The sequence below is a fragment of the Hirundo rustica genome, chromosome 6 (genome assembly GCF_015227805.2).
Source record: "Hirundo rustica isolate bHirRus1 chromosome 6, bHirRus1.pri.v3, whole genome shotgun sequence".
Taxonomy (NCBI): Eukaryota; Metazoa; Chordata; class Aves; order Passeriformes; family Hirundinidae; genus Hirundo; species Hirundo rustica.
In genome coordinates this window covers 32,116,114-32,142,603 of record NC_053455.1, presented here as the reverse complement: position 1 = coordinate 32,142,603, position 26,490 = coordinate 32,116,114, and the positions used below count along the sequence as shown (strand labels likewise).

Here is a 26,490-nt window from a genome sequence, read left to right as displayed (position 1 = left end):
TGTTGAAACAGAGGAAGTTTTCTTTTTTTTCCTTTCTTTCCCCTGCCCCTGAGTCAAATACAATCATAGTCTTTAAATGGGTGCTTCCTCCTTTATGTTTATGCAATGAAGGAAACTTTATTTTATATAAATATTGCAGCTTATGTATGTTCTGGATTTTTATTGCAGTAGTCAAGGAATCCATTTGCAATAAAAAGGAATGCATTTCTTGGTGTTACGCCGTGCCTGTTTTCTTTCTGATTAATTGTATTGGAGTTGTATTTATTTCAATTGGGTACATGCTATCAAGTTAAACCCCTTCCCTGATAAAGAAAAGGGTATTTCTTGCATGTATGCCCTAATGTTGCTCTGATTTTGTCAAGACTGTGTAATGGCTAAGAAAAAAAATCCTGAAGGCCTGAAGTTCCTTTTGAAATATCCTCTCTAGGATATTAACTCAAAAATTATACTTGAATATTTCTTTATACAATACAAAAATAAGTTGAGAAAAATAAACACACTTTTAGAATCTAAGTGAAAGAAAACTTCTAAAATCAAAACATTTTTACTTCTGCCTTTGTATCATTTATCTACACTGCAATATTCTTGATTTTGATATACTCCCTTCTAGCTCCCAAATGGTGTTTTCTAGATTTCTGCAATGTTATTCACCTGATGTTATGGTGATTTGGTCAGCTCAAATGTATATCTCTGGCTGTGTGTGGCTCTCACTGCTGTGTATTGAACAATTGTCACCAGTGAGAGCTGTCTCCTTTGGGTGTTAGGTGTTGGTAGTGCCAGCAGAATGCTGCCTTGTTTGGCACGGTTCAGACTTTGTCTTAACACCTTCTCTGCCGTCTCCAGTCTCCTTCAGTGAGATCAGTGTTGTGCAATGAGCAGTGTTAGGTCTTCCTTATTTTTTTCAGCCTGGGCAGTTATTTACTCTTTGCCACTCATTGTCAGTCAGGATATCTTGAAGGCCCTTAGCCTGAGGTTTGAGTGTTCCTGTAAACATTTCAACAGCCAACAGCAACACCATGAGTATCTGTGTGAAAAAAATGGAGTTGTTCCCTTTCCCTGCCGTTACTGTGGGGGAGAGGCTCACACACCTACACTAATTCTCTGTTTCTGATTGCAGCCAGAAGAGCTGAGAGAAATCATAGAGAAGACAAGGGAGATGGAACAGAACAATGGCCACTACTTTGATACAGCAATTGTGAATTCTGATCTTGATAAGGCGTATCAGGAGTTACTTCGGTTAATAAATAAGCTCGACACAGAACCGCAGTGGGTGCCCTCCACCTGGCTACGATGAGAGCAGTTCCAAGGCACAAATGGACTTCAGTCTAGTTACCTTTCCAAGCAGACCATGTGTAGGTCTGCCCAATTCTAGTATAAAGGCATGTGAGCTCTAGACCTCAGTGGCAGCATCTTTTGCCAGTGAAATTGTGTATTACAGAAAGATACGCTGATCAGTTTGTGAGCCAATTTAACTGATCTAAAGGTTGTCCGAGTTTTCTTTCTCTGTGGTCTAGAAATGGAGACCATGTCAGTCTAAATTCTGAAGCTTTAGATAGATTTTTTTCTAGCAACTACTTTTATACATAAATCCACCTTTTTTAACTTAGAATCACCCTTATGACAAAGATTTTAAGTGTGTTGTGTGTATATATATATATATAGTCCATGCTGTCACATAGTTATTATAAATATGAATGTTATTTAACACTTAACTTAATGACTTTTTGGGACATGATGCTAGTTCAGGAGCGTAATTCTACAGATCATTGGGCAGAGAAATAATCTACATCTGAAAAATGTCAATGAGAAACCTCTCCTGTTCAAAAAATACAGAATGAAGATGCTGCTCTGGTCTGGAGCTGCCCTGTGAGGCTCGAGTTAATATTTTATTTCTCAAACATTCCACTTTCTAATAGCACTGTAATTGAAAAATGTGTATAATGTAAATATTTCGATCCTTGTGTCTTTTTAGTCAGACTTTTAAAATCGGATTTGACTGCACACTAATTTTAGGTCCAATCAAAGATGACTATTATATTGAACTTTTAGATGTGATATTTTTATGCTGTTTTCTTTAAAACATACTGACTGATTGGAGCCGCTGTTTTTCACAGACCTGTAGAGATAGAAAGGCAGAGGTTATATTTTTGTGAAAATACATAGTTATAAGACATGCTGCTTGAGAGTCAACTAAAATTCTCATGTTTTATAACAGGATACTGACTAATAGAGACCAATGTGCTGAACATTGGAAGACAGCGGGGTTCTTTAATCTCTGCAAATGGTTCATGTTGTGGCTATTGGACTAATGGAAAACTAACTGGAATTAAAACAGCTGAATGTAGCTACTGTGTTATTGTAATTCACTAGCCAACGTATTGTCCTGCATTTGCTCAGTACTGCAGTGAAAATATGTGTAAAACACTGGTAACTGACTGAGAAGTCACCAGAAAGGGGAATATTTTTAATGGTTAAAACAAAAAACTTGAAACGAGGGAACAAAAGGTAAGGTCTGTATCCTAACGCGTTCTGCAATGCAGGTGGGAACATCTCTGCATCCCCTAATGGTTCTGGCTGTGAAGGTTTAACTACTGTGGCTGTGCATCTGCAGTAGGGCTGTTGTTGCTGACACTAAATTAATAGTAGTATCTTGGCTGGTTTGGGTAGCACAAAGAACCTTAACTGTGAATATCTCTTTTAGCCATAGTGTTTCTTTGTTCCTACAGGTAAAACACTGGAGTTATGTCAATGTGTAGTTCACGCCTGTCTAATGTTGAAGGATAAAAAAGTAATTACTGTTTTTCATTCTGTCTTACATATATTCTTTCTTAAAATGTTAGTGGAACAAATTCACACCCATAGTTAAAGGGCTCAAAGTATAGAGCAGATATGAAGAAAATGTCAGATAACTGTCCTAGGTACTGAACTAATAATCAGTACATTTTTGCATTGAAAAATTGAAGTACAGAGTGAATTCCTGTCTTGCTAGAAAGCAAAATTATTTGCTGGTTTAGATAATATTTAGGGCTGAAAAGCAATTAGTGGGAATAAGTAATGACGCTTCAGAAAGAAAATGGGGTGGAAACTTGAATATCTTAGTTCAAGTCAGTGTTAGAAATAATACTGTGCTACTGTTGGCCTGAGGGCTGGATATTCAAAATTACGGCTTTTTGCCTCACATTGCAGGCATGTTCTCAGTTTCCTCCATAGCCTGACAACAACAGTGTTCAGGTATATTGGAAAAACTGTATTGATTCTACCCTTTTTAAAGAAAAATGATTATAGATGAATTAGGCTTTGGGGTATTGAATGTTTCTGGACAAGAAGGTGGAAAGCAGTAAAACGTGGAGTAATGTTAACCTAGCTCAGCTGCGTAGGTGCTGTCCAAATTCTCCCAGTCACAATCAGCTCCAGGTGGTTGCTGAACCCCCTTAGGTATTCAGTGGTTATAGGCAGCATTAGTCTCAGCAAATCATGCCATTAATGTTATTTCATTCATGTTTGTCTCCCCAGTTTTTCTGAAATGGTGTACAGAATCTGTTTTTATACGAATAAGCTTTTGAATGTAGACTTAAAGCATATTGCTTGAAGTTCAGCTCTACCCTTAATTTCCAAGGCACACAGAACTCACTGACATCCATAGAGGTGCTATAGTAGCTTTTAACCAGTGTTAGCTTTGCCTCCTGCTGAAAGGAAGAGTCTGAGCAGCACTGGAATATATACCTGGCTGTCCATCTACTGCCATCTTGGACCTGGAACTACCCTGTGTAAGAAATTATTCTTTCTTGTTTAATGAAGAATGTGTGCTAGTTCCATGAAGAACAAAAGAAAATACATAGATTTCACTGGTAAAACTCTTCAACCTTATCCCAGGCTTTGTAGTGAGCTGTATCAGACTGAAATGAGGGTATCTGCATTTTTACCAGTCCAGATTTAATTTTAAAAAAATGTTAGATAGATTGCATAAAAGACTTTTTCGAATGTAATTAAATGTGATTTTTAAAAATATTAGATGGTGGGTTCCATGCCTTAAATAATTAAGGTGACTTTACTGAGACCTGTGGTTAGCCCCACATTGTACTTTTATACATTTATCTGCACTCTGTATTTTGAGACATCATGAACTGCACACTAATGTAAAAATGTAAAATATTTCTAGATTTAAAATAAATCACTGTACAATTTTACTTCTTGTAGTGAATCCTGGGAGTCTTCTTTCTGCCACTTTGCTCAATGTGTGAAACGTGCTGTGACCCCTCAGTGCCCTACAGGCTGTTCTGTGCACCTTCTGACACCATCCATCCTGTGGGAGAGGCAACAACAGGTCTGCAGAGCTCCGGTCTCTTTCAAGCTGGATCTGTATCTTACCACAGATTACGGGTTTACTATTCAGCTGTGCTATCTGCAGCTTCACAAGAGAAAAAAATGGCCTTATTTTCATACAATTCTAAAATGATTTTTTAAAGGTGTTAATAGAAATTTCTTCCTTGCAGTTACCCTGCATCTGCAGTTAAGTGTTGCACCATGTTTAAAATAAGATGCTTATCTTGACTAGACTTGTAGAAACCATGAACAAGCATTAAGTTCTGGGGTATGTGTTCAGTTACTGATTGCAAACCAGTGTCTTCAAGAAAAAGAACACAACCAATGTGTTCAAGGAATGGCACTTAGTGCTGTGGACTGACAAGAACCTAAATGGTTCTGTGCTTCTGTCGTCTTTAGGAAAACAGCTCTTCAAACTGAGCAGGGTTTAGTGACAGCCTGCTGATCAGCCACTCTCCTGGACTCCGCTCATCATCATCCTTGGACACGAGAATCGCAGAAGGATGGACTGCTGTACATTCAAGCCTGCTTTGCTTGCCAGCCTATTGAAGCAATGAAGACTTGCAGCAACATGTAGCTGGATGGTTGTTTCTATGTGCTTTTGGCAGGAGGGAGCCACTTCTCCATAGTTACTTATGTAAAGCAGTGAAGATTAAGTAAATGTGGTCACAGGCTGTGAGACGTGTGCTCAGTGTGGTTTCCATGTCAGGCATAAAGGGTGAAGCAGAGGTTTTATTTTGAAATCAACACAACAAGCTTTTAAGACTGTCATCTTCTAGCAACTCCAGCCAGACACCAGATATTTTAGCAGTTAAAATTTACATTTGTTTCTAGCACAGACAGTACACAAGTTGGCAGAACCTCTAATTAAAACCATCGATATTTTAGGCCAATGGTAACAATCGTGCAACAAAAATGTATCACAGAAGACTGTGGATTTCATGAACAGGTTAGAAAACTAGAGTTTCCTTTACATGGCTTCAGCTGTGCCAATACTGCCTCTAAGCAACTTGAACATTGCTAGTTCAGCAGCAAAGAACATCACATGCGTCTTCCTCCCTAAGTAACATTTTTCTCTGCTTATACTAGGAAGAGGAGCAATTAGATGAATCTGATTAGGCAAATGCAGAGCCATCCTTCAAAAAAAATACAGCTTTCAACAGTCATTCCTACTAAGTGAAGAAACAGGCTGAACATGGAATAGAAGGCTTTCCTGATACCAAAGCATCTGACCGATTTCTGCCTTTCCTCTTATTATGTAGTAAAGTTCCTTTCCTCTTATTATGTAGTCAAGTTCCCAGATTTCTAATCTCCCAGGAAAAATCCACAATCCATTCAACTCAAGACTGGGACACGAAATGAGAAGCCACATAAGAATCTTGGAGGCAACATGTCTTGAATTATATTGCAACAGACATTCTGTATTTTGGGTCTCCTGCTCCATATACAGCTGTGCAGGGTTACTCAAAGAGAAGGTCTTCATCCTTCTCTTCTGCTAAGAGATTGGCTGGCTCACTTTCCTCCCCAGCAGCCCTCCGCAGCTCCCGTTCTTGATCAGACTTTTCTTTCAAGACTTTTTTCTTTTCCTGGATCTTTTTAAGCCTGTGAAGAAAAATGCAGCTTTATCTGTGAAGCAAGTATGTTTTCATACAACATGTTAGTAGCTATGCCATACAACTTGGATTTGATAAAGCTACCTGGAAAAGTTCCACAGGAAACAAAAATTTTGTAACAGATAATCAAATTTGGCAAAATGGCAAAAATAGAAGGCTTTTATTGCTAGCTGCTGCAATTGAAAAACTCCACCTAACTATAAATTATATTCTTGACCCTAAACACTGCATTATACTATTCTGCTTGTATTTCATCAAGTTAATTCCTCTTTCGTTCATTTCAGGTTTGACATTTTTGTTTCAGGTAGCCCAGAACATTGACTTCATTGGCAAAGGTGTCCTTTGGTACCTCAGGGTACTGTATCACATCATTCCCTCTGGAAGAACAACGACAGCTACGTACAACTTAATGAAAGGGATAAATTTATAACTTTCAGACAAGTAATTGGTGAGCTCTGAGTATCCACCTCTGGAAACTCAGTGTGCCGTAAGAATGACTATATTGTCATGCTTAACAGTATTTGCTGGCAGTTTTGGTGAACAGTTCTCCTAACTCCCTTCAGAGGAATGGTCTGTTTTAGGAAGAGACCAGTCTAGTCTTTTGACTAGTCTTACCTGTAGAATTCCTCTCGTTCTCGTTCATCCAGTTCTGTGATGATATAAGAAAGAGTACGCTCAATCCTGGGAATAATCACTAAAAAATATATAAATAAGGAAGTTGGGATTGCTGTTATATTAGCCAGGAAATTATCTAATGTAGTGCACAGATGTTTGAAGTCAATCTAGTAATTCTTTTGGTTAGGGCAAATCTTTGTCTTTCATGGAAGATCATACTATTTCCTGATGGACGAGTACACAATATTAAAAAGTCCTGAGAAATATTCAGAATTTGAATTCAAATTATATTCTTCCATCATATTTCAGAAACTTCTCTTCAGTGTAACACCTCTACTCAGAACTACCTCTGTTTAAAAAGACCATCATGAAAACAAATATTCAAATACAACACAATCACAAGAGAAAAGACACTAAACACAGCTTTAACACCAAACTGTGCAAGCTCTGTCAGAATCATTTGTTGTAAGAAGAAACCTGTTATCAGCCCTACCAAAATTATTTGGAAGGCTGCAGAGGAAACCTTTTCCAAGTCAAATTCTCAGTGATAAGCTGCAATTAAGGCTTCTATGTTCAAAGAAACTAGTCTGTGAAAAACTGCTGAAAAGGATGATTTGGAAACATGGACTGAAATTATTGTGTACATGCAAAAATGATTAAATCCAGGACATCAAAACTCAGCAACTTGAAACCATCAAAGCACTCTGGACACTGCAGCAAAAGGAATCACAGCGAATACTGGGATTGTGGTAGTACATAAAAAATGGCAAGAAACAAATTTACAAATGAGATCTTGAAGAATAAAGAATTCAGATCAAAGAAAATGCCAGGGTATTGACATAAGGACTGCTCCATCCAAAACCAAGAAGTCACCAGCCTCTCCACTGGGAACCACCATTACATTTTTAAAGTTTATTAGAGTGAATTAAAATTAAATATATTTTAGTTATTTGAAGTTTATTATGCTAGCTACTGGAACATCTTAACACATAGAAACATCCTATCTTTTGCTTCTAGTCAATAGGCTTCACCAGTTAAGTCAAAGTCACTACCATGGACTGCAGAATGTTTGTAAACCTTTTGTCCTGTGGGTTCTTGATATAATTTCATGATGATTTTCTCATGTTTGTCTATTCATTTATCTCTGGGTCCTCCAGTCCATTCCACTGGGCTTTTAATTTTTTTCTTTCTTCCAATATGCTTAATTGTAATGCTTTCTAGAAAGCATTCTTGAACTGGTGAGAAATTCTATCAAGAAAGAGTGCCTTCCTCAACCCTGCTCCTCATCTGGCATGGAGACAGAATGTTATGCATCCCAAATGGAAAAATACTCACCATGTTCAATTGCATTCACACGTCTGTTTGTTATTTTAATGGCTTCATCCAAAGTAATAAAGGATGTCTGATGGAATGGGATTAAATAATTAATACATAACAAAACAAATTCAACATTTCCATCAATTCTGTGCACAAAACCAAACAGCACTTGAAAGCCAAGTCTATAATGTAGCTTTACAAACTATGTCCTTGATAGAAGCAGAATGTTTTCTACTAATGTCACTAGCATGCTGAATACTGCCCGTCAGCGGTTACAAATACCAACTCTCCAGTTTCTTCTTAGCATTAAAGAATAAGGATTTCTCTGAAGCAGTAATATGGATGAAAAGATTTTGCAACTTTGTACACCAGTGGGCCTCCATTAAGCTACAACTACTGACAGATGGTACTTTCATTCTAGAAAAGTGAGAAACCAACAATCCTGTTCTTTTTTAACTCCCACCAACCTGTAATGAGGCCAGTTCCACAAGCAGCTCCACAGCTTTGGCATAGTTCCTTTTCAGCTTAGCCAGCTGTTCTCCACCCCTGGCCAAGCCAGTCAGCTCATAGCCTGGGGGGGGGGAAAAAAAAAAGTTACTATTGCTATTATAGTGTTCCCTTACTAGATAAAAATTAATACTTTACACACTCCAGGGACATAAAGCGCTCATCAGGTGAGAAGCTAAAACCTTTGCCCATTAACAAGTTGTCTTCATAGTGATTTATGTTGTACACGTCTCTAGTATGACTTAGAAGCCTCAAAAATCTGGAAATAAGAGACAAGTCTTCTCACTTGAAAAACTCACTGATTTAGGAAAGTAGTATCTATTAAGAGTTCCTAATAATCCCTCCATGTCACAGGATCAGGGCAAAGCATCAAATGAAGTAAGTACCCCTATGCCTATGATGTAAACTGACAACTGACTTACTATGATGAGAACATTTCTGTATGAGCATGGAATAGCCGTAAGTACATAAAGACAGAAAAAGCTTGGCTTGTACTTACTGTCCCCTCCTTCCTGGTAATGCTCAAAAACTGGCAAGGTTACACCTGACAAAAGCAAACAAAAATGCTGTCAGAGACATAAAGGGTTGCATTAACTACAGCTCACTTTTACCCCATTTGCTTCTATTTGTGTAATGTCAGAAGCTTTGTTTACAAAATATTCCTACATGGCTAGGAATGATTAAGTCATGCTGGCTCTGACATATAATACGGAACTTCAGAATTGTGTTGAGTTTGTGGAGATCAAGACTCGAGAAAATTCAGGGAGGTATTCTGGTTTATTCAGTTTTATTATGTTTCTGTTTAGTAGTATGTTCCCTTTACTTACGGAATATTTTAATCATTCAAACCTGATTTATCTGTCTTGTTTTCTTCACAGACAATTATGGATAGACAATTGCTTGAAATTTATTTAACTTTGGGACTTAACTCCTGACCTGTTTTCCAGTAAAGCACTATGAAAGTTATGCTTTGTCCAAAGATTCAGAAATTGGACTGCAGTTTATACACATTCATTTTATTTTATGAGAGGTAAGTAACCAAATGCAAAAATCGTAAGCTGTATGTGAAAAAACCCCAACGAATTACAAGTATTCCTACAGTTAGATAGGTAAGAAAAAAAAGAGGACAGTGTTTGGATACATTCCTGCCTATTTCCAAGTCTGCTCCCGCAATACCCTTATGAGTTGAAGTACTCATGGCCTGGAAATGAGTCACCTGCCACATTGTCTTTTTTAGCTCTGATCTTGACTTGTGCTTTGTTCACATTTTGGATCACCGTGGTACTGTAAGGAAGAAAACAGAGATCTTAATCAGGAAAGTCGAAGTGGCTCATTAACTCATCATTATATACAAAAGGAATCAGTTATCAAATAGCTGCAAGGACCTGGAAAGTGTTGTCATGTCAGTTCTCTATGCAATTCATTGCACAGTCTTCAAAGCTAACACAGAAGCTTTGGAAGAATCACGTTTCCAGCAAAGTTTGGAAAAGATGCAGAATCTATGAAATATAACTTTAAAAATGTCTTAGTCTAAGTTTACAAAGCATAGCTGAAAAAATAACCAGTTATCTGGCAAATTATTTTAATAACATTGAGTCTAATCAACCTGTAAGATTTCTTTCACAATGAAAGTGAAGGAATTTCAAAGTTTTAAATGCAAACAAAGGCCACAACATTTTGTTCATTTTAGTTTCTAAGTATTTGTTCTTTCAGATCATTAATGAGTTTATTTATCCACTAACTACTTCATTAACAAACTTGGACTTGTACAACAATTTGTCTTGAAGCATTCCAAAGTAACTTAAGGTCTTCCAAGAACAGGTCACTACAGCTAAATCCTCTGCTGAAATCCAGTTTACTTACAGGGTGGAATCTGACTTGTTTATAGCTAAACACGGTGACTAGTTAGGACAGGAACTAGATAGGACAGCACTATATCCAAATGAAAGGGTAAAAAGACTTTCCTTCAGCAGCATGCAGATAACTGCTGTCTGACTACTGGGCTCTTTGCCATGAGTTGGTAGTGCCATCAGCTGAATCTTAAACACTTCCCCACGCACACCTGAATCAATTACACCAACACCCTACACACAACTGTAATTTATTAAAATACAATTAAAGTATCCTGCTGGAGGAAAAGGATTTGGTTCCCCTCTTGCATCCAGCCCTCTCCAGCCCTAGGGAGACAAAGGTCAGTGAGGTAGGAGATTAGAACAACAGGTAAAATCGTTGTGTGACTTACTGGCAGGAAAGAGCACACGTTACATCTGTCCCTCAAATTCACAAGAGCAAATTAACAAATTGTCCAATACCCTGATAAAAATTCTTGCTTCCCTACATTTTTGATTCCAAGCTGCAAAAAGCTACACCTTTTCAAACCAAGGACAAAAACAAAATTCTGTTAATCTTTTCCACTTTGTTTAGCTTCCCATGGAGTATATGTTTCCATTATGCAAGTTCTCTCTCCTCTGCAGTGATGTCTCCCACCTTTACAGAACAGAATTCAGTTCATCCTGTCCCCTGTCATCTTTCTTTGGGTGCCTTTAAGAATTTATCTTTTTTTCCGAAAGAGAAAATAGTGTGTTGTTGATAGCTCTTTCTCATAGGTAGGACATCCTCATGGAAGCCCAGTAATACTCACCTGAAATCTCCTGCTGTGAACTTTGCCTCAGCAAGTGAAAAGGCGGCTTCCCTCATCACCTCACCCATCAGCATCTTAGTCTGTTAAAAAAAAAAAAAGAGGCAGCAAATACAAGGCACATTGTTACTCCTTTTCCTAGGATAAATAAAAATAGCAGCATAAAGAGAAGAAATTGAAGAGAGTGAGAAGGACCTATATGCGTAGCTTACTCTCAGACTGGAAATTGTAATTCTCAGGTGACTGGCAAAAAAAAGAAATATTTCAGCTGTTTCACATTGTAGAGCTCATAGAAGCAGCAAAAGATTTGTCTTAATCATAAAATTCTATTACATGAGGGTTAAATCAGAACAGTAAGGTGGCTCACTAGGAATATACTCTTCTTTCCCATTGTATGGAATATTATGAGACAGCTGAAGTTGTTTTTCAACATACAAACATATGTGAAGCTGCACTCTGCTCCCACTCCATTTTTCTCCCGTTTTTACAGATGTGTAGCCCTTGTAGCTAAAAACCATGCTATTGAGAAACACCAGCCTTTTGTGTGTTACACAATGTACAGGAAGCAATGACAGAGTGAGAAAACTTGTCTACAGCGTGGCAACAAAGCACCACTGCTAACCATGGACGCTGCAGCAGCTGCAGCTGAAACAGTACAACTAAACCCCTCTGGAACAGTGGAACAGAACACAACAACACATGGCAGGCTCTACTGACTAGCTCAGATTTGTTATCCATGTTACAAAGGAAGAAGCAGGGCTCCGTATCTTCATAAAGGAACGAGTCCCACCTGGAAAAAACTGCTTGCTAGTGTATACCTAGTCATGCAGGAAACATTATAGATCTGCAGTATCCCCTCAAGCCAGATAAAGCAACAAAAAAAGGGCTACAGAGCATGTTAATACCAATCCTAAAGTATCAGAGCAAATTCCCCGTAATATAGAAGACATGATAGGGAACTTGGGACACAAAAGAAAGCAGAGGCTAAGACTGTCTGAAAAGAGGTGAAGAATTTTAACTCTTCCAAGTTTCTGTATCATTGCAGCCAAAAAACCATAATTCTGCTCATGTGTTCTCAATAGTCTCACCTACAAAAAGCAGGTTAGCCAGAAAGTTGTCCTATATTCCAGCCTATGTAATGAAGTTTGCAGAACAGGAATGCACAACAGACAGAACAGATAGATTTCAAGTAAAGTGATCCAAACAAAGGAAATTTCTAATTTACCTACCTCAATAATTTTCTTAAGGATCTGCCTAAATCGAAGTGTCAAAGCATCAGATTTTTTCTTTAAGAGATTACGACCTGTTTGGGCTCCTTTCAAACGAGCCTTCATGATGGTCTGAGCCCTGGTAAACAGAGGAATAAAGAAAAAAAAACATCCTGCATCATCTGAATGGATTAAGAAAAACTTATGTGAAGTTTTCTGACATGCATATGACTGAAATTATGAAGCAACCAAGAAACACCGTTGCAGTAAAACAAGATGGCCACTTCAGGACATAATTCCATTTGAAATCAAGGTAATTTATATTTATCTCCATCATCAATGAGAGCTACAAGGTTATTATCTGTGTAGTCAAAGCCCATGGAAAATTGACAAGACATCTTTCAGTACTTCCATAACAGGAAATAAGAGTTTTCATTTTTCTTCATGACTTAGAAGTATCAGAAATCAAACTACTGCAAATACCCACTGTCACTGTGACACTGGTATTGCTTTTAAGTCCTTTTACTGCAATGTCATCTTCTCGAAATCAAAAAACACAGCAAATTCTTCATGTGATCATAATGACTGATGCCACGTTCTGATTTTACAGAGCAAGAAGATGCAGCAGTTGTACATTCTGGTTTTCCTTAGCTTCATATGCTGCATAGGAGATTTACAAGCTATTAAAGACAATCAAAAGCAGCAACAATTTAAAAGAGATATTAGTGAGTTAGCTGTAGCTTTCACCTTTACTCCCAGAAGCACACTTATAGGTTTCTTGTATGAAATTAGGAACTGTACTGCTTTCTACATGCAGCTGCTGTGCATAAAGGACACCACTCAAGTCAAGTTCTTACACACTTCCTCTCCGACCTTGGAAAAAATAAGTATAATTAATTCTCTCTACACAGTGGAATCTATTACTGGCCACATCTACTGGCATGTGATGGGAATAGCTCCATTAACATCTACCAAATATGCAGAACTGAAAACCATGAATACTTTATGAATGTTTATGATTTAAAAAAAAAATCAGAGACTAAAAAGGCAACTTTACTTTCCCAACAAGTAGGTGTCTGTCATCACCTTGAACTAACTTGCTTGCTCTGTTCACCACCTGGCAGAGACTGGCAGCCTTCTAGTTCAAGCAAGATCTCACTCGCTCTGAGAGTGCAATAATCAAAGTCTTGTTTACTCTCAAGGAAACTGAGCCACTTCTGGAATTGAAGATATCCAGCAGAGAAGAGGCTCATACCAGCAAGCCACTTTATAACAACAAAAAAACCCCAAACCAACATAAAAAGTTGAAACCCTCCTCTGTCTGTTAACAAAATCAATTGTTGCAGACACAGGTCATCTTTATGTTGCCATTCTAATTTATATTCCTTTGGGAACACCACCTACATTATTGTCTATCACCTTGTTTGAAACTGGGCTTGTAAACATTAGGTCTTTGTACACGACCACCCTCAAGCCAAAGTGACACATGACCTCACAAAACCAGATACCTTTCAAGAGTGATTGAAGTGCCCCCTCCTTGGACACCTAAACTGAATGGAAAGAAGCACTACCAAAGAGCAGGAGTGAGACCAGATGACTTAGCATATGCAGTAATTCATTTCTGTGTATGCAATAGTTTATTTCTAAACTGAATTTCAAAACAGAACCTTTACCATATAATGTGTTAATCTTCTCATATAAACTGTTACTTTATATGTCCCAAGCTTACACAGAGTGAATAATTATTATTCTGTGCTTGAGGTTTTCTGTCCTGCAAGGCATCCTTTTTACTATAAAGATTATGTGCGAGCATCAACCCACTTTTTGCAAGAAGATTTGAAACAGCCCTTCACCTTAAAGCAAAGTCTGTCTGTCCTGGAGGGTCCTGAAGAGAAAATGAACGACGTTATTACACCAGCAATTTTATTCAACTGTGTGTGTTTGTTCCAACGTTGGCAGCTTTCTAGGCCTTCTCAGGAGACATCTGCTTTCATGACAGAGAGTTTGCTGTCTGGATCTGGAAAATTACCTGACTGTCCACTACATTGAGAGCACTTTACTTCCTTCTTCTTTCTTAACACTTCACGGCCAACCTCTCCTACAGCAGTATCGTCTGTTGCAAAGTTAAGGGAAGCTGTGGTTCCACTTGTCCATGTTTCCTACACATACATTCTACAAATTGTTCTTTTTTAAGTAAGGTTTGCGTAATCACATGATTTTAAATACCACACCCGGAATCTCGGTGCCGGTCCCTGCCAGGGCACTCTGAGGACTGACAGAGCTGATGCGGAGCCCGGGAGCAGAACCCGAAGAATCTGAGGACCAGCGGCCCGCAGCTGCTCCATCACAGAACCGGGGGAGCCCGGCTCGGCGGCGCAGCGCGCACACAACCGGCGGAACGACTCCCAGCGCCGAGCCCCGACGAGGAGCCCGGGGCGCCCCGAGAGCCGCCGCTCCCTCCGCCTCGGGCACGACACGGAGGCCCCGCGCTCCCCCCTCGACATTATCCCGACCCGTCCCGGCGGACACTCACATCCGCGAGGGAAAGATCTCGATGCGGTCCTTGGCCGACATGGCTGCGGCGGGGCGCGGGGCGCAGCGCGGCGGGGCCGGCTCGGGTTTGTCGCCGCTGTCACCGGCGGGGCCGGCTCGGCTGTCGCCGCTGCGCCCGCCGCCGTCACGTGACTCGGCCCCGCCCCCGCGCGAGGCGGTGCCCGCGCGCAGGGACCGAACCCGGATGCCCACGCGGCGCCGGGCGGGCCGCTTGTCGTCACGTGTCCCCCCGGGGCCGACAGGAGGAGACGCGATTGGCTGAGCCCGCGGCTCTGACCGCCCGCCGCCAGGGGGCGCTCGAGGGCAGCGCGGCCCCTCTCTCCTCGTCGCGCGGCGCGTGCGCGGTGGGGCGGCAGCGGCCGGGCGCACGCGGCGGCACGAGCGGGGCCAGCGCGGGACTGCGGGGCGCGAGCGCATCGCGGGACCCTCCCGGGCCGCACTCAGGTACCGCCGCGCGCCCCGGCTCGCGCCCCGGCTCCTCCCGGGCGGCGCGTGCGGCCCGCGGCCGCGGGCACCGGCGCCGCTCAGGGCCGGGCCCGGCGTGACGGCGCCGGCACCGCGCCCGGAGCTCGGCTGCCCGCGGGGCCGCGCTCCCCGGGCCTCCCGCCGGCGCCGTGCCGGAGATGGGCTTTGCCCGACCCCCTCTCCGGTGCCGCGGCGGTCCTGGGGCAGCGCCCTTGCCGGCAGCGCTGGTCGGCGCTGGCTCCCTTTCCGCCAGTTTCCGCAGACGTGCGGCCGCGCGGGCCTCGGCTGAGGCGTGTCCAGCCTCTGGAAAAGATGAATTCCGGCTTCGGCGCGGTGGGCGTACTGTTGCTCCTGGGGATCTTCCACAGAAGGCCGAAATAAAAACCTTGTGACTGTGGAGAGAGGAGTGAAGTGCTGAGCGGTTGTTAGTCCGCTCTTGCTCGCTGTGGCTCGAGTTTGTTGCTTTGCAGTGCAGCTTTCTCATATACCCCATAAGTACCTGCAGGATTGAGCACAGCTGCATTGAGTGGACTAGAAAGCCGAACTGTAAAGTTTTCCGTTTTAACGTTGGAGCTCTTTGTTCAGCTTCAGCTTACACGGAGTTTTACAAAATCTTCAGAGTGTTCTTATAATTTGCTTTGCTAGTCTGCATTTCCCGTTTTTACAAGTTAAGAATGGAAATAAGGGTGGACATGTGTACATAGCATTTGGCATTAGCTTCCGATTCTGATTTTAAACTTGTAGCTAGAAAGCACTGGCACTGCTGTAAAGATCATGACTAAAACTTCAAAATGGTGACTAAAACCTTCTGAAGGAGTGATGCATTTGATTTGGCATCTTAGGCTCTTGCTGCTGTAGAAAACTTTCTGTGTGAAACTTCAAGGCATGGACAACTAGAACTAACCTAGTTCAGTTAGAAACGTCATGCCCTAGACGTTTAAGGGCATATGGATTCATCATCGGAAAACTAAAGCAGTTTAAGCATTCCTTCTTACCACTACTCGATTATGAAATGTTGGTTTTTGCCCTTTGTATAATATATAATGAAGGAATTCTGTGGTTTTTTTCATGTGATTTTGTTGGTTTTTCCCCTCCTGATTAGCAGTCTGTTGGGGGGATTTTTTTTGCCTTTCAGTACTTCAGGCCAGGCTAGTTCTGTTCTCATTAATGCCTTTGCTGACATTTTGCCTTTGGAGCAGGTCTTGCAGGATTACTCTGAACATCTTGTGCTGAGTTTAAAAGTCACCTGGAGTCTGCTTCTCAGTACTATAGAAGCTTCCATCTCCCTCTTATTTTCTTAGCCTCACATGCTGTCTTATTATGTGCATACAAAGTCCTTTGTGAGTACTGCAGGCTTCTGTCCTATGCCTTCCTGCTCTTCCAGTCCAATTGATGATCCTTGAGAGTCCCTTCAAACTCAGAATGTTCTGTGAATCTGTGAAACTGTTACACACTCTCATGAATTTAGAGACATGTGAGGTGTGCAGTGCCCCCTTTTCACCCCCTGAAGAAGCCTTTCCAGTGTGCTATGTATGGGCAGCATGACAGTTGAAGTGGGTAATGAAGTCGGGTAATGAAAGCTTTTTCTACATTAATGCAAAAAAAGAGCATCTTAGGAAATGGTTGTGGTTGAAATACAACAGTTAATTTCTTACTTAATTTCTATTAAAACCTAAGCACAACCTTAGCCTAATTGCTACTTTTTCTGCCACTGTGCCCCTCTATCCTCCCCAGTCCTTGCTGGTTTATTGCCAGGTTTGTAGGAGAAGGCAGTGATGTACTATGAAATAAAATCTTTGGGTTTTCTGCTTGAATTCCAGAATGCCGGGACTAAGCTGTAGATTCTACCAACATAAATTCCCCGAGGTGGAAGATGTAGTGATGGTCAATGTTCGGTCCATTGCTGAAATGGGAGCCTATGTCAGCCTGCTGGAGTACAACAACATCGAGGGCATGATCCTCCTCAGTGAGCTGTCCAGGAGACGCATCCGTTCCATAAACAAACTCATCCGGATCGGCAGGAACGAATGTGTTGTGGTCATAAGAGTTGACAAGGAGAAAGGTATCTGGGGGAATTGTGGGCTCTGTCATGTTTGAATTCATAGACAGAAATGCAGATGAAGTAAGCAGGTGTTTGTGGGTTTTGCCAGGGCTACTTTCTTTGGGCACCGAAGTAAAATAGACCATCACTGACCATACCTATGATCATTCTTCTGTTTCTCTGTGTCCTTTGGGAATTGGGTAATAAAAGTAAATCACATGAGTAAAGATTTAAGTGGGTCCTCACCAGATCAGTCTCTGAACTATAGTAAAATGGAATTTTCTTTCGATTTCTGTGTAGATTTTCTAAGTCAACTGAAGAGAAAGATCATTTCCTGTAGGTGTAAAAAGCTATATGTTAAGCATCTAGTGCTCACCATCCATCCTGGTTTTTAACAAGTCAAACCTTGTCAATAAAGGTGATGGACAAGTATGTAATCATTGTGAATTCTGTAGGATACAAATTAAAATTGTACAGGCAGTCTTGGGTTTTGTTGTCTTTTGAAGGTTTGAATCTTTGAAGGTTTTTTTAAATGTAATTTCTGTTGGGAACATTTCAGATTTTGATAATACAATCTTTAAGATATCTATCCAGCTATACAGAAATAATAAACACTGAGTACATCTCCTAGAAATGTTACTGTTGGTATGATGTTTCTAAAGTTATATGATTTTCTAGAATACTTCTGAAACTGCATTTAACTCTGAGAATAAATAATGAATGACAGGATAAGGAAAAGCAGAAACAAAAGAAGGCCGAGAATAAGCTTACTGCAGATAAATCTGAAGTGAAATTTTCCAACATCTCTAATGAAGTTACACTTTTACAAATAAATTTTGTTTTCATATTAACAGAGAGACACATCTGGAATTCATCTAGTGGTCTTTTATTGAACTTATTGGAGAACCTATAGTTTGTGAGAAATAGGTGGAGGCCTTTTAAAATTTAGAATAGAGTTCAAAAGAAATTTTTTTCATAGGCATTTCTTTCAGGCTGAGCCTATTTTATTAGGAAACTGTTCAGAGCTAAAGTGATGAGGTGCCAGCCTTGAATTAAATCGTGTTGAGCACTACAAAAATTTGCAATAAATTTGCTTCTCTGTATGCTGGAGTGATTTTTTTTTTTTTTCCCCCAAACTGTGTACAGAAATGTAAAAATAGATCACTGGTTGCTAAGATATTAGGAAAATTTATTCAAAATTTGCAGAGAAAATTTTAAGGCAGTAATTAAAAAGAATGATGTTCAGAATTTTGCTACTGTAATTATTTACAGTTGAAAGAATTTTGTATCCTTATTTGGATCATAATTTGCTTAAATTCATCAAGTTTTGGTCTTGTTTCTCTCTGTAGCAACATATGGGGAAACTAGGCAGGGGGCAAATCCTAAGCCAGAGTGTTTGTTCCTCATGAGTTTCTCTTGGTGGAGTCAGACTTAGATTGCACAATGGCTGACGCTTTTAAAATCATCTTCCCCAATAGGTTATATTGATCTGTCAAAACGAAGAGTTTCTCCAGAGGAGGCGATCAAATGTGAAGACAAATTCACAAAATCAAAGACTGTAAGTCACCTTTCTATATTTAGGCCCTGTGTATTTCCAGCTTCTTTCTTGAGCAACCAAAATGCACAGACATAAGATAGAAGCATTCATGTGTTAGGCATACTTTGATTCTCATTTGTCCATGCAAAGATACATAATCAGCTCATGTGTCCATGAGTGTTACAGGGTAAGCTGCTTATTAAATAATTAATGATCAAGAAAGATGTCAGTTGAGAACTTACAATGTGAAAGAGTGTAATTAAATGATCAGAAATCCAAAAGTATGTGCTGGTTTAGCACACAGTGGGTAACTTTTTATTGAGAAGATGTGCGGATAGTTGCAGTGGTCTTAACACTTCCAAGTAGAAATTTTTGTCTGCTTTCAGTATTTAGTTTGGGGTTTTTACCATTCCCGTGTTGCAGGTTTACAGCATCCTTCGCCACGTTGCTGAAGTCTTGGAGTACACTAAGGATGAGCAGCTTGAGAGCCTGTTCCAGAGAACTGCCTGGGTGTTTGATGACAAGTACAAAAGACCTGGATATGGTGCTTATGATGCATTCAAGCATGCAGTCTCGTAAGGACTTCTTCTGTGCTTCTAGGGGCTTACTTCAAATTGCAGGAAGTTTTTTCTGAAGTGTATCTGTCACCACATTCTTTTGGGTTGTATCATTGGGTTTCTTTTCCCAGAATCAGGATGAAGAATACCCTGGTCAAGTAAATGTGGTAAATTTTGACATCATCAGAGGAAGAACTACTGGTCTTCGTTTGTCTGTCAGAATTTGCCTGGTTTTAGTCCCAGGCAGATTTTATCAGAAATAGCTAACTCTGGATCTGAAGACATTTCTACTCAGAGCTGATTGTCACTTTTCCACTGCACAGGCAGCTGTTTTCTTTTTTTAAATGCAACAAGCTGACTTGTTACTTCTCTCCACTTCCAAACTTAAAGAATGGGATCATAAACTTAGAAACGGAATTATGAACAGAAAGAGGTGGAAATTGTGATGCTAAGGAAGTATGCACTGAGATACATGTCTTTTATTTTTTTTAATCAAGTCTGATATTTTAATTTGCTTTCAAAATTGAAGTATTTGGTTTCCCTCTATGAATCTTCTGTGAAATCGTCAATCCTAAATGGATTTCTCAGTAAACATTTTCAGTTTTGTTCTTTTATAGCACCTGAATGTGTGAGTGATGAACTGGAGTTGAACGCTAGACAGCAGTGATAATGCTTTTAGAAGTGGCGGTGACTCTAGGAAGCAGGGCACTCGGTAGTGTTTTAAGTAGCTGAGAACCAGCTCTGCGTTTTGGGAGGAAGAAACAGCTTGTTTAGAAACAGTCCTCGTTTAGAATTAATGTGTTTTGTTTCAGATTGTCAAGATTATTTTCTGGTGATAGCAAATTCACTGGTAAAGGGCAAATCTGGGCATATTGCTGTAAAAGGAATTCCAGATCACTCTCAACCGATAAATACTTAGTTAAATACCTGTATAATATTAAAAAAAAAAAAAAATCTCTAGTTACACTGGCTGTTTTAGCTTGAGTTGTATACTCATGAAAACTCTGGAGCTCAGGCCTTTTGTTGCTTGTATGCTATTCAATTTGGAGCATAAACTTCTGAAGCTATTTGTTCTCAAAACATCTTTCCATCAGTAATGCCTTAAGATTTTTGACTGTGGACTGCAGCAACTTTTATTTGCTCCTGTTGTGCTCCTACATAAATGTATAGCAGTGAAATAGAACAATGTGAATATTGCTGCCTTCCTGTTCTTGCTGGAGTGCTGTGTCAGGTTTAGAATTCCCTCTAAGAATTCGGCTTGTTATTCCTTTCTTTGTACTGAGGATTAGTGTTTTGGACTGTCACACAGCATGATACCTGCTGCAGAAATTGCACAATCTATTTCCCTTCTAATCAGTAGAAGTTAAACATTGGGGACCTATTGTTGAAAGCTTACCCAATGCTTTAACAGGTGGATTTGCCAGGATAGTTTGGAAATAAAGCAGAAATGGTATGCATAAATCACGTCTGCCATACAGGTTCATATTCTGATAGGTAAAACCTATCATGTTTCTGAGTTCTGTTTGCTTGTTTGGCCCTTCTACTCTATACTTAGTATAAAAAACCATGAAAGATGATGTTTTATTAGCAGCAGAGACCAATCTCTAGTACTATCTCTGGCTTTTGGGCCATTTTATTTCATGTTTGCCTGCTGGTAGTATTGTAGGTGATCTGGTATTTTTTTTCAGAAAACTGCCAGCTTTTGTCTCTGCAGAACAGGAACTGTTTTAGTGAGTTTTTTGGTTATGTTCTCTGTTTCAGATAGATTTGGGATAAATGTAATACAGCAACAGAAAATTGACATGACTTCTTCAAAAAAGAGCTTCTAATTTATATTCATAAATAGCAGAGGAGTTTGCTTCTGTGATCTCTGAATTTGAAACTATTAGCTTAGGATTTTAAAAGCCTTTATCCTTGCTTTAGCTGGGAATGTAGCCAGCAGATAAGTATCTATCTGTGATCCAGATACTGTTAAAAATATGTAGGAATAACATGGAATAAGTCTGGGTTATTTTGTAGAATGACGAATATCTTGTGTTTGAATGAAATACTAAAATAATTTTAAAACTCCAGATTCATCATGGATTTGCTTTTATGTGGTATGAGTTTATCTTCATGTTGGAGGAAGTATAACTATATCAAGAAGCTGGATACTTGCCACATTCTATTTATCTCTCATAAAGGGAGCAGGAGAGAAGGCATTCCTTTGCTTTAAAAAAAAAATTAAATCTTCAGATGATTCCTTCCAGGAACAGATTGAGTAAACTACTTACCTTCTGTGTTTACCAATAGAAAATGCTTTGAAAATAGATGTGGTCATTTTTGCAGTGTTTCAATGAAAGTTCTTAAGAACTTTCTCTGTTTTCTTTGCCTAGTAGATATCTAAGATTATTTGTAAGAAATAGAAGTAGTACCAGAAGTTTATGTTGTGTTGTATTCCTCTTCAGTATAACTTCTGTAACGTTGCTTTGCTTGGCTCAGAGACCCTGCAATCCTGGATAGCCTGGATCTGACAGAAGAAGAGAGGCGTGTATTGATTGACAATATTAACAGACGTCTGACACCACAGGCAGTCAAAATCCGAGCTGGTGAGTTCTTCCCACATGCTCCTTGAACCTGTCGTGATGCTTAGGTTGAGATAATGCATCTTTTTATAGTGCAAACTATAAACTCAGTTAAAACTTGCAGTTCATAATGCTGATATTTGAATGGAGCTGTTCAGAATTAGGACACCTTAATCAAGGATTGCTTTCAAATTGCCTGTGTGGGTTCTATCCCAAAGTGCAAGGTGGTTTGGCTTCCTTGGAATATGGACTGGTTGTCATGATAGATAATGCAATCTGTCATATTGCATTGGCACACAATGAAACTAAATTACTGCATCTGCAATATTCTTTTTCATTATTTAGAGTTTTAAATTCATTGATTCCCTGACAGGATGATTGAACTCTGCCAGCGCAGCTACAGCCGTGTACCTTTGTCACTTATTCATAAACGTGTGAAAATAGTATTTCTAACGGGTTGATTGCAAACCATTCAGTAGAACATACCAGCTCAAGCCTAGCATATTTCTAACGTATGAGCTGGTTTGTCTCTTCTGTGGGCAGAAAAAGCACATGACTGCATGGCTTCAGAAGACATACTTCAGACTGTAAATCTGGCTCTACACAACAGCTTAAAGGCACGCTTGCCGTTAAACAGATAGTGTAGCAGAATCACATTTTTAGCTAGACTGAGAAATCGCTTCTGCCCTTGCAAGTATATAACTGAAGAGTATTAACACTTACTGATTACTGTGGAGAGAAGAGATAAGCCTTTTCCACAACACTGAAGTCAAGAAGAGAGTATAAAAAGTGAGGTAACATAAAATTCCTCTATCTATTGCTTTAGACTGCCAGGAGTTTACGTAGGCTTCAAAAGTTTGATTTGATTGCCATGAAGAGTGCATTTACTAACATGAATAGCGTTACATCACTTTTGAAGATAAAGTTACTTGATGAGCATGTCTTCCTTCTTCCTTCATGCTGCCGATTTTGTTCTGATGGTCTAAGTCACAAAGTTTGTCACCAGTGCAAGTGTAGAATCTTGCCATTGGCTTCTGTTCTCATCATCCTGAGGCTGACCGGGATGTTTGTTCCTGATAGCTCAGAATTAGCAGGTTTTTGTGAGTCACCTGGAAGTGAAACCAGCTTCTTTGTGTAGCTTAGTCCTGTGCCAATCTATGCAGAAAAAGAAATCTCAGTCTTTACACTGGTCAGAGTATTACAGATATTGCCAGCATTTGTTTATTCCCTGATTTTCAAACACCAACAAAAGGGTATAGCTAACTGTAATTCTAACCATGTTAACCTTATAAAAATGTATTTTAATGCTCCTCAAGTGATGCTTCTGTGCCCCTGTTGTAATTGCTGATGGAATTCCATAACTTTGTGTTCCTTTTCAAGTTTCACTTTTCCTGATCTTGCATTTATTGCTTTTATATCTTCATCTCTCTATGTGAAGTACATAATTATTGACATTGTACTTACTGGATGAGAAGTGAGTGAATATGAATGTATAATTTTGTCTCCCAGCTTTTCAAAGCACAATGTAAAATGTTGCTTTATCTAAAGAATTTATAGAGACTCTTACCTCAACTTACAAGTCAAGCAAATGTAATACCTTCCTCAGATTTGTGAGCTACCGAAGCTCTCACTGTGGATAAACATCGGTTGCTAAAAAGATTTATAAAAGCTTAAGTTAAAAAGCTTTAAATATTTTGCAGCTCTTGGTAACAATGAAGTTTTATTATTTGTATTTCTGTGTCGTAGATATTGAGGTGGCCTGTTATGGTTATGAAGGCATAGATGCAGTAAAAGAAGCTTTGAGAGCAGGCTTGAACTGTTCCACGGAGAACATGCCCATCAAAGTGAGTGTCAGTCTTAATAATGGAATCAAAAGCAGTTTTCTGATGCACTCAGGGACCAGTAGTATGCAACTGCTCTGCCCCATCAAGCCATGTGCCTGATTTCCAGCTCTTCTCTAGCAGGGCTGTAACACTCCTTTCAGCTATGTGCTGGCAGTCCTTCCTGTGGCTGTGCAGTGCCTTTCAAATTTTGGGAAGCTGTATTTATTCTGTTCAGTTTATTCAAGTCTAGTATTGGCACAGAATGTACCCACTGTTCCTTTATGCAGTCTTACTAGGGAACAATAACTTATATTTTCAGGTATAAGATTGTGTAAGAAAAGGAGAGTTTGCTTCACTTACATTTGAGTGTTGGTAGAACGACTGCTGGATCCAGGCCTAGTTTTTCTTCCCCAACAGTTTTTGGATGTTAAGTGAACTACTGAATAAGTGTTTTTAAAAAAACTTGGAAGTAACTCTCTCCTTTGAAAATTACTTTCTATAAAGATTATTAAGATACAAAGACTATTTCAATAATAGTCTCTTGTAACAAAAGAAATAGTTTACTTATTCAGTCATCATAAAAAAAGGAAAACATACGGGTATTAATGCTTTTAATTGTTTGGTCTAACTAGGCATAATATCTTTCCTTTGTTACTGAGTTTGCTTTTTTCCCCAATCTTTACAATTTGATAGATTAATCTGATAGCCCCTCCTCGTTATGTGATGACTACTACAACACTGGAGAGAACTGAAGGACTGTCTGTACTGAATCAAGCCATGGCTGTAATTAAAGAAAAAATTGAGGAGAAGAGAGGAGTCTTTAATGTGCAGATGGAGGTAAAATCAAATTACATTCCAAAATACAATTTTTTTCCTTGCAATATTTCAAAAATAGAGCAAGATCAGTAGTGTTACAAGAAATCTTAGCAAAAAGTTACTAAAAAAACCAGAAAAATCGGAACCTCTGTGTTCCTCTGTGGCCGGAAAATCTCATTTTCCTGGGTTTTATTGTGTGACTTCGGGATGTGTTTTATCTCTTGCCCTTTATGTAGAATCTGAGTCTACAAATCATGTGACTTTTCTTTATGTGTCTTCTGGTTTGGTTTTTTTCAGCCTAAGGTGGTCACTGACACAGACGAGACTGAGCTTGCAAGGCAGTTGGAAAGACTGGAGAGGGAAAATGCTGAAGTGGATGGGGATGATGATGCCGAGGAAATGGAAGCAAAAACAGAAGACTAAATGTTCTGGGATACTTAGAAGAGAGATCACACGAAAAAATTAGAAACCCCATTGCAAACACTCTGGACTAAATGATTCCAGTATTGAAAACTTCAAAAGCAAATATTTGAAGTGTTTTCCTGTTCTAAAAAGACCAAAATGTAAAATGCTCTTCTAAATAACATTTGGTGCAGCAACTTACACAAATTGAGAAGGTGCCTAGTCAAATGCAAGACACAGATTTGGCCAGACGGAGTTTGCAGCCCCATACTTAACACTTTCATACATAACAATTCCTAATTGGTGATTACAGCTCAGTACATCTGTTCCTGATCATTCCTGGGAGCAGCAAAACCAAGCAAGCAGAGAAGTTCTATACAGAATGTATTTGAGCAAATATTTAATAAATTTCTGGCCTATGTAACGCCGAGATGTTGGGTTTTTTCCTCCTGTTCTGTCACATGGCCTAGGGTGGTGTGACTATAAAACCTGGAACAGTATGATCAATGGGTGACTCCTCTTTAATATTGAAAGGGCTTTCTTTTGTTTTCTTTAAATCAAGCTGAGAATGAGCGGAACAAAATGTTTTACAGTAATGTTTTACTTGCAAGTTTGTTGGTGCACACTTGTTTAAATTAGCATTTTGTTTATCATCTGCATTTAGGGACTGAGAATTTGAAAAATTTGAAAATGGCTTGTTTCCATTCCAATAAACATAGCTGGTAAATTAAAAACTACATATATTTGCACTTTGCTCTGATAGGTGAATATAGCTGGAGCTTTAATGAACTTGCAGACTTCAAAATGGGCAGCAGTCTGTAAGCTCACTGCAGCATGACCTTCAGTTCTGCCTACCCTATGTCCCATTTGCACTGGACTGAGATACTCTAGGAAAAAGCTGTTTACCTTCTCTGAGGAAGAGAAACAAGATGTGCTTTCTAATTTGGAGCATAAGAAAAAATCAATCCTGTTTTCCTTGTCAGTAGGAATTGAGGGGAAAGTTGTGTTTTTTAAGTAACCTTTCCAACTTGCTGAATTTCTAAATGTGTTGGTATTTTTTTTCTCATTGTCATGTCCCATACCGCTCATTTTTTTCCTTCATATTTTGTGATGGTATAGGAAAAATTCATGAAGAATGAGGCTTTGAGCCTTAACTAGGCATTCTTATTACTGCCATAGTACAAACTATATACTTGCTACGTGGTGTTGCCACAAAAGGCATTTTAGAAGGGCATACACATTGCAGCCTGTTGCTCATCCATGCTGGGGTATCAGAGAAGTTCGTGCGGACCCAACTCTGATAGTAAAGCAAAGCCAAAAAAGGTAAGTAACTTTCAGTCTTTACAGAATGTTGGAAAATACTTGTGCAAATTTGCAAAATGAAGAAAAATACATTTCTAATCGTTTTCTCAAATTGTCTTTTCAGCAGCTGTGTATGACAGCCTTTCAACTGTGCCCACTCACTAAAATAGTGATTTGACTTCTGTTACACATAATAGGTGGGTACCAGA

The 26,490-nt window shown here is 39.5% G+C and overlaps 3 protein-coding genes across 6 annotated transcripts in view; 2 read left to right on the top strand and 1 right to left on the bottom strand.

Annotated features, from left to right (window-relative positions):
* The window catches only part of PALS1 (protein associated with LIN7 1, MAGUK p55 family member), a 55,522-nt gene extending 51,335 nt beyond the window's left edge, over positions 1-4,187 (top strand). For all 4 annotated transcript variants that reach the window (XM_040066922.2, XM_040066923.2, XM_058420931.1 and 1 more), the window contains one exon: positions 1,118-4,187. In XM_040066922.2, the coding sequence (XP_039922856.1) occupies positions 1,118-1,294 (177 nt within the window). In that variant the 3' untranslated portion in view covers positions 1,295-4,187. The remainder of the gene's footprint in view (positions 1-1,117) is intronic.
* An 848-nt stretch (positions 4,188-5,035) lies between these two features.
* ATP6V1D (ATPase H+ transporting V1 subunit D) lies at positions 5,036-14,883 on the bottom strand. Its single transcript, XM_040066925.2, has 9 exons — positions 14,755-14,883; positions 12,243-12,360; positions 11,017-11,096; positions 9,592-9,659; positions 8,875-8,919; positions 8,336-8,439; positions 7,887-7,953; positions 6,552-6,630; positions 5,036-5,925 (listed from the first exon to the last, which is right to left on the bottom strand). Exons 1-9 carry the CDS (start codon positions 14,793-14,795, stop codon positions 5,784-5,786), a joined length of 744 nt encoding a protein of 247 aa, XP_039922859.1. The 5' UTR covers positions 14,796-14,883; the 3' UTR covers positions 5,036-5,783.
* Positions 14,884-15,109: 226 nt separating this feature from the next.
* On the top strand, positions 15,110-25,403 carry EIF2S1 (eukaryotic translation initiation factor 2 subunit alpha). The gene is made up of 8 exons (XM_040067902.2): positions 15,110-15,218; positions 17,060-17,301; positions 18,759-18,838; positions 19,241-19,392; positions 21,856-21,962; positions 23,685-23,782; positions 24,455-24,598; positions 24,875-25,403. Exons 2-8 carry the CDS (start codon positions 17,061-17,063, stop codon positions 24,998-25,000), a joined length of 948 nt encoding a protein of 315 aa, XP_039923836.1. The 5' UTR covers positions 15,110-15,218; position 17,060; the 3' UTR covers positions 25,001-25,403.
* Positions 25,404-26,490: the final 1,087 nt, after the last annotated feature.

Coding starts and splice junctions, on each gene's coding strand:
- ATP6V1D (XM_040066925.2), bottom strand. CDS start 14,795: ATGTCGGCCAAGGACCGCATCGAGATCTTTCCCTCGCGGAT. Junction 12,361..14,754: donor GAGATCTTTCCCTCGCGGAT/GTGAGTGTCCGC, acceptor TCTGTTTACCAG/GGCTCAGACCATCATGAAGG. Junction 9,660..11,016: donor TTCACAGCAGGAGATTTCAG/GTGAGTATTACT, acceptor TCTTCCTTACAG/TACCACGGTGATCCAAAATG.
- EIF2S1 (XM_040067902.2), top strand. CDS start 17,061: ATGCCGGGACTAAGCTGTAGATTCTACCAACATAAATTCCCCGAGGTG. Junction 18,839..19,240: donor AATTCACAAAATCAAAGACT/GTAAGTCACCTT, acceptor CCCGTGTTGCAG/GTTTACAGCATCCTTCGCCA. Junction 21,963..23,684: donor GGCAGTCAAAATCCGAGCTG/GTGAGTTCTTCC, acceptor TCTGTGTCGTAG/ATATTGAGGTGGCCTGTTAT.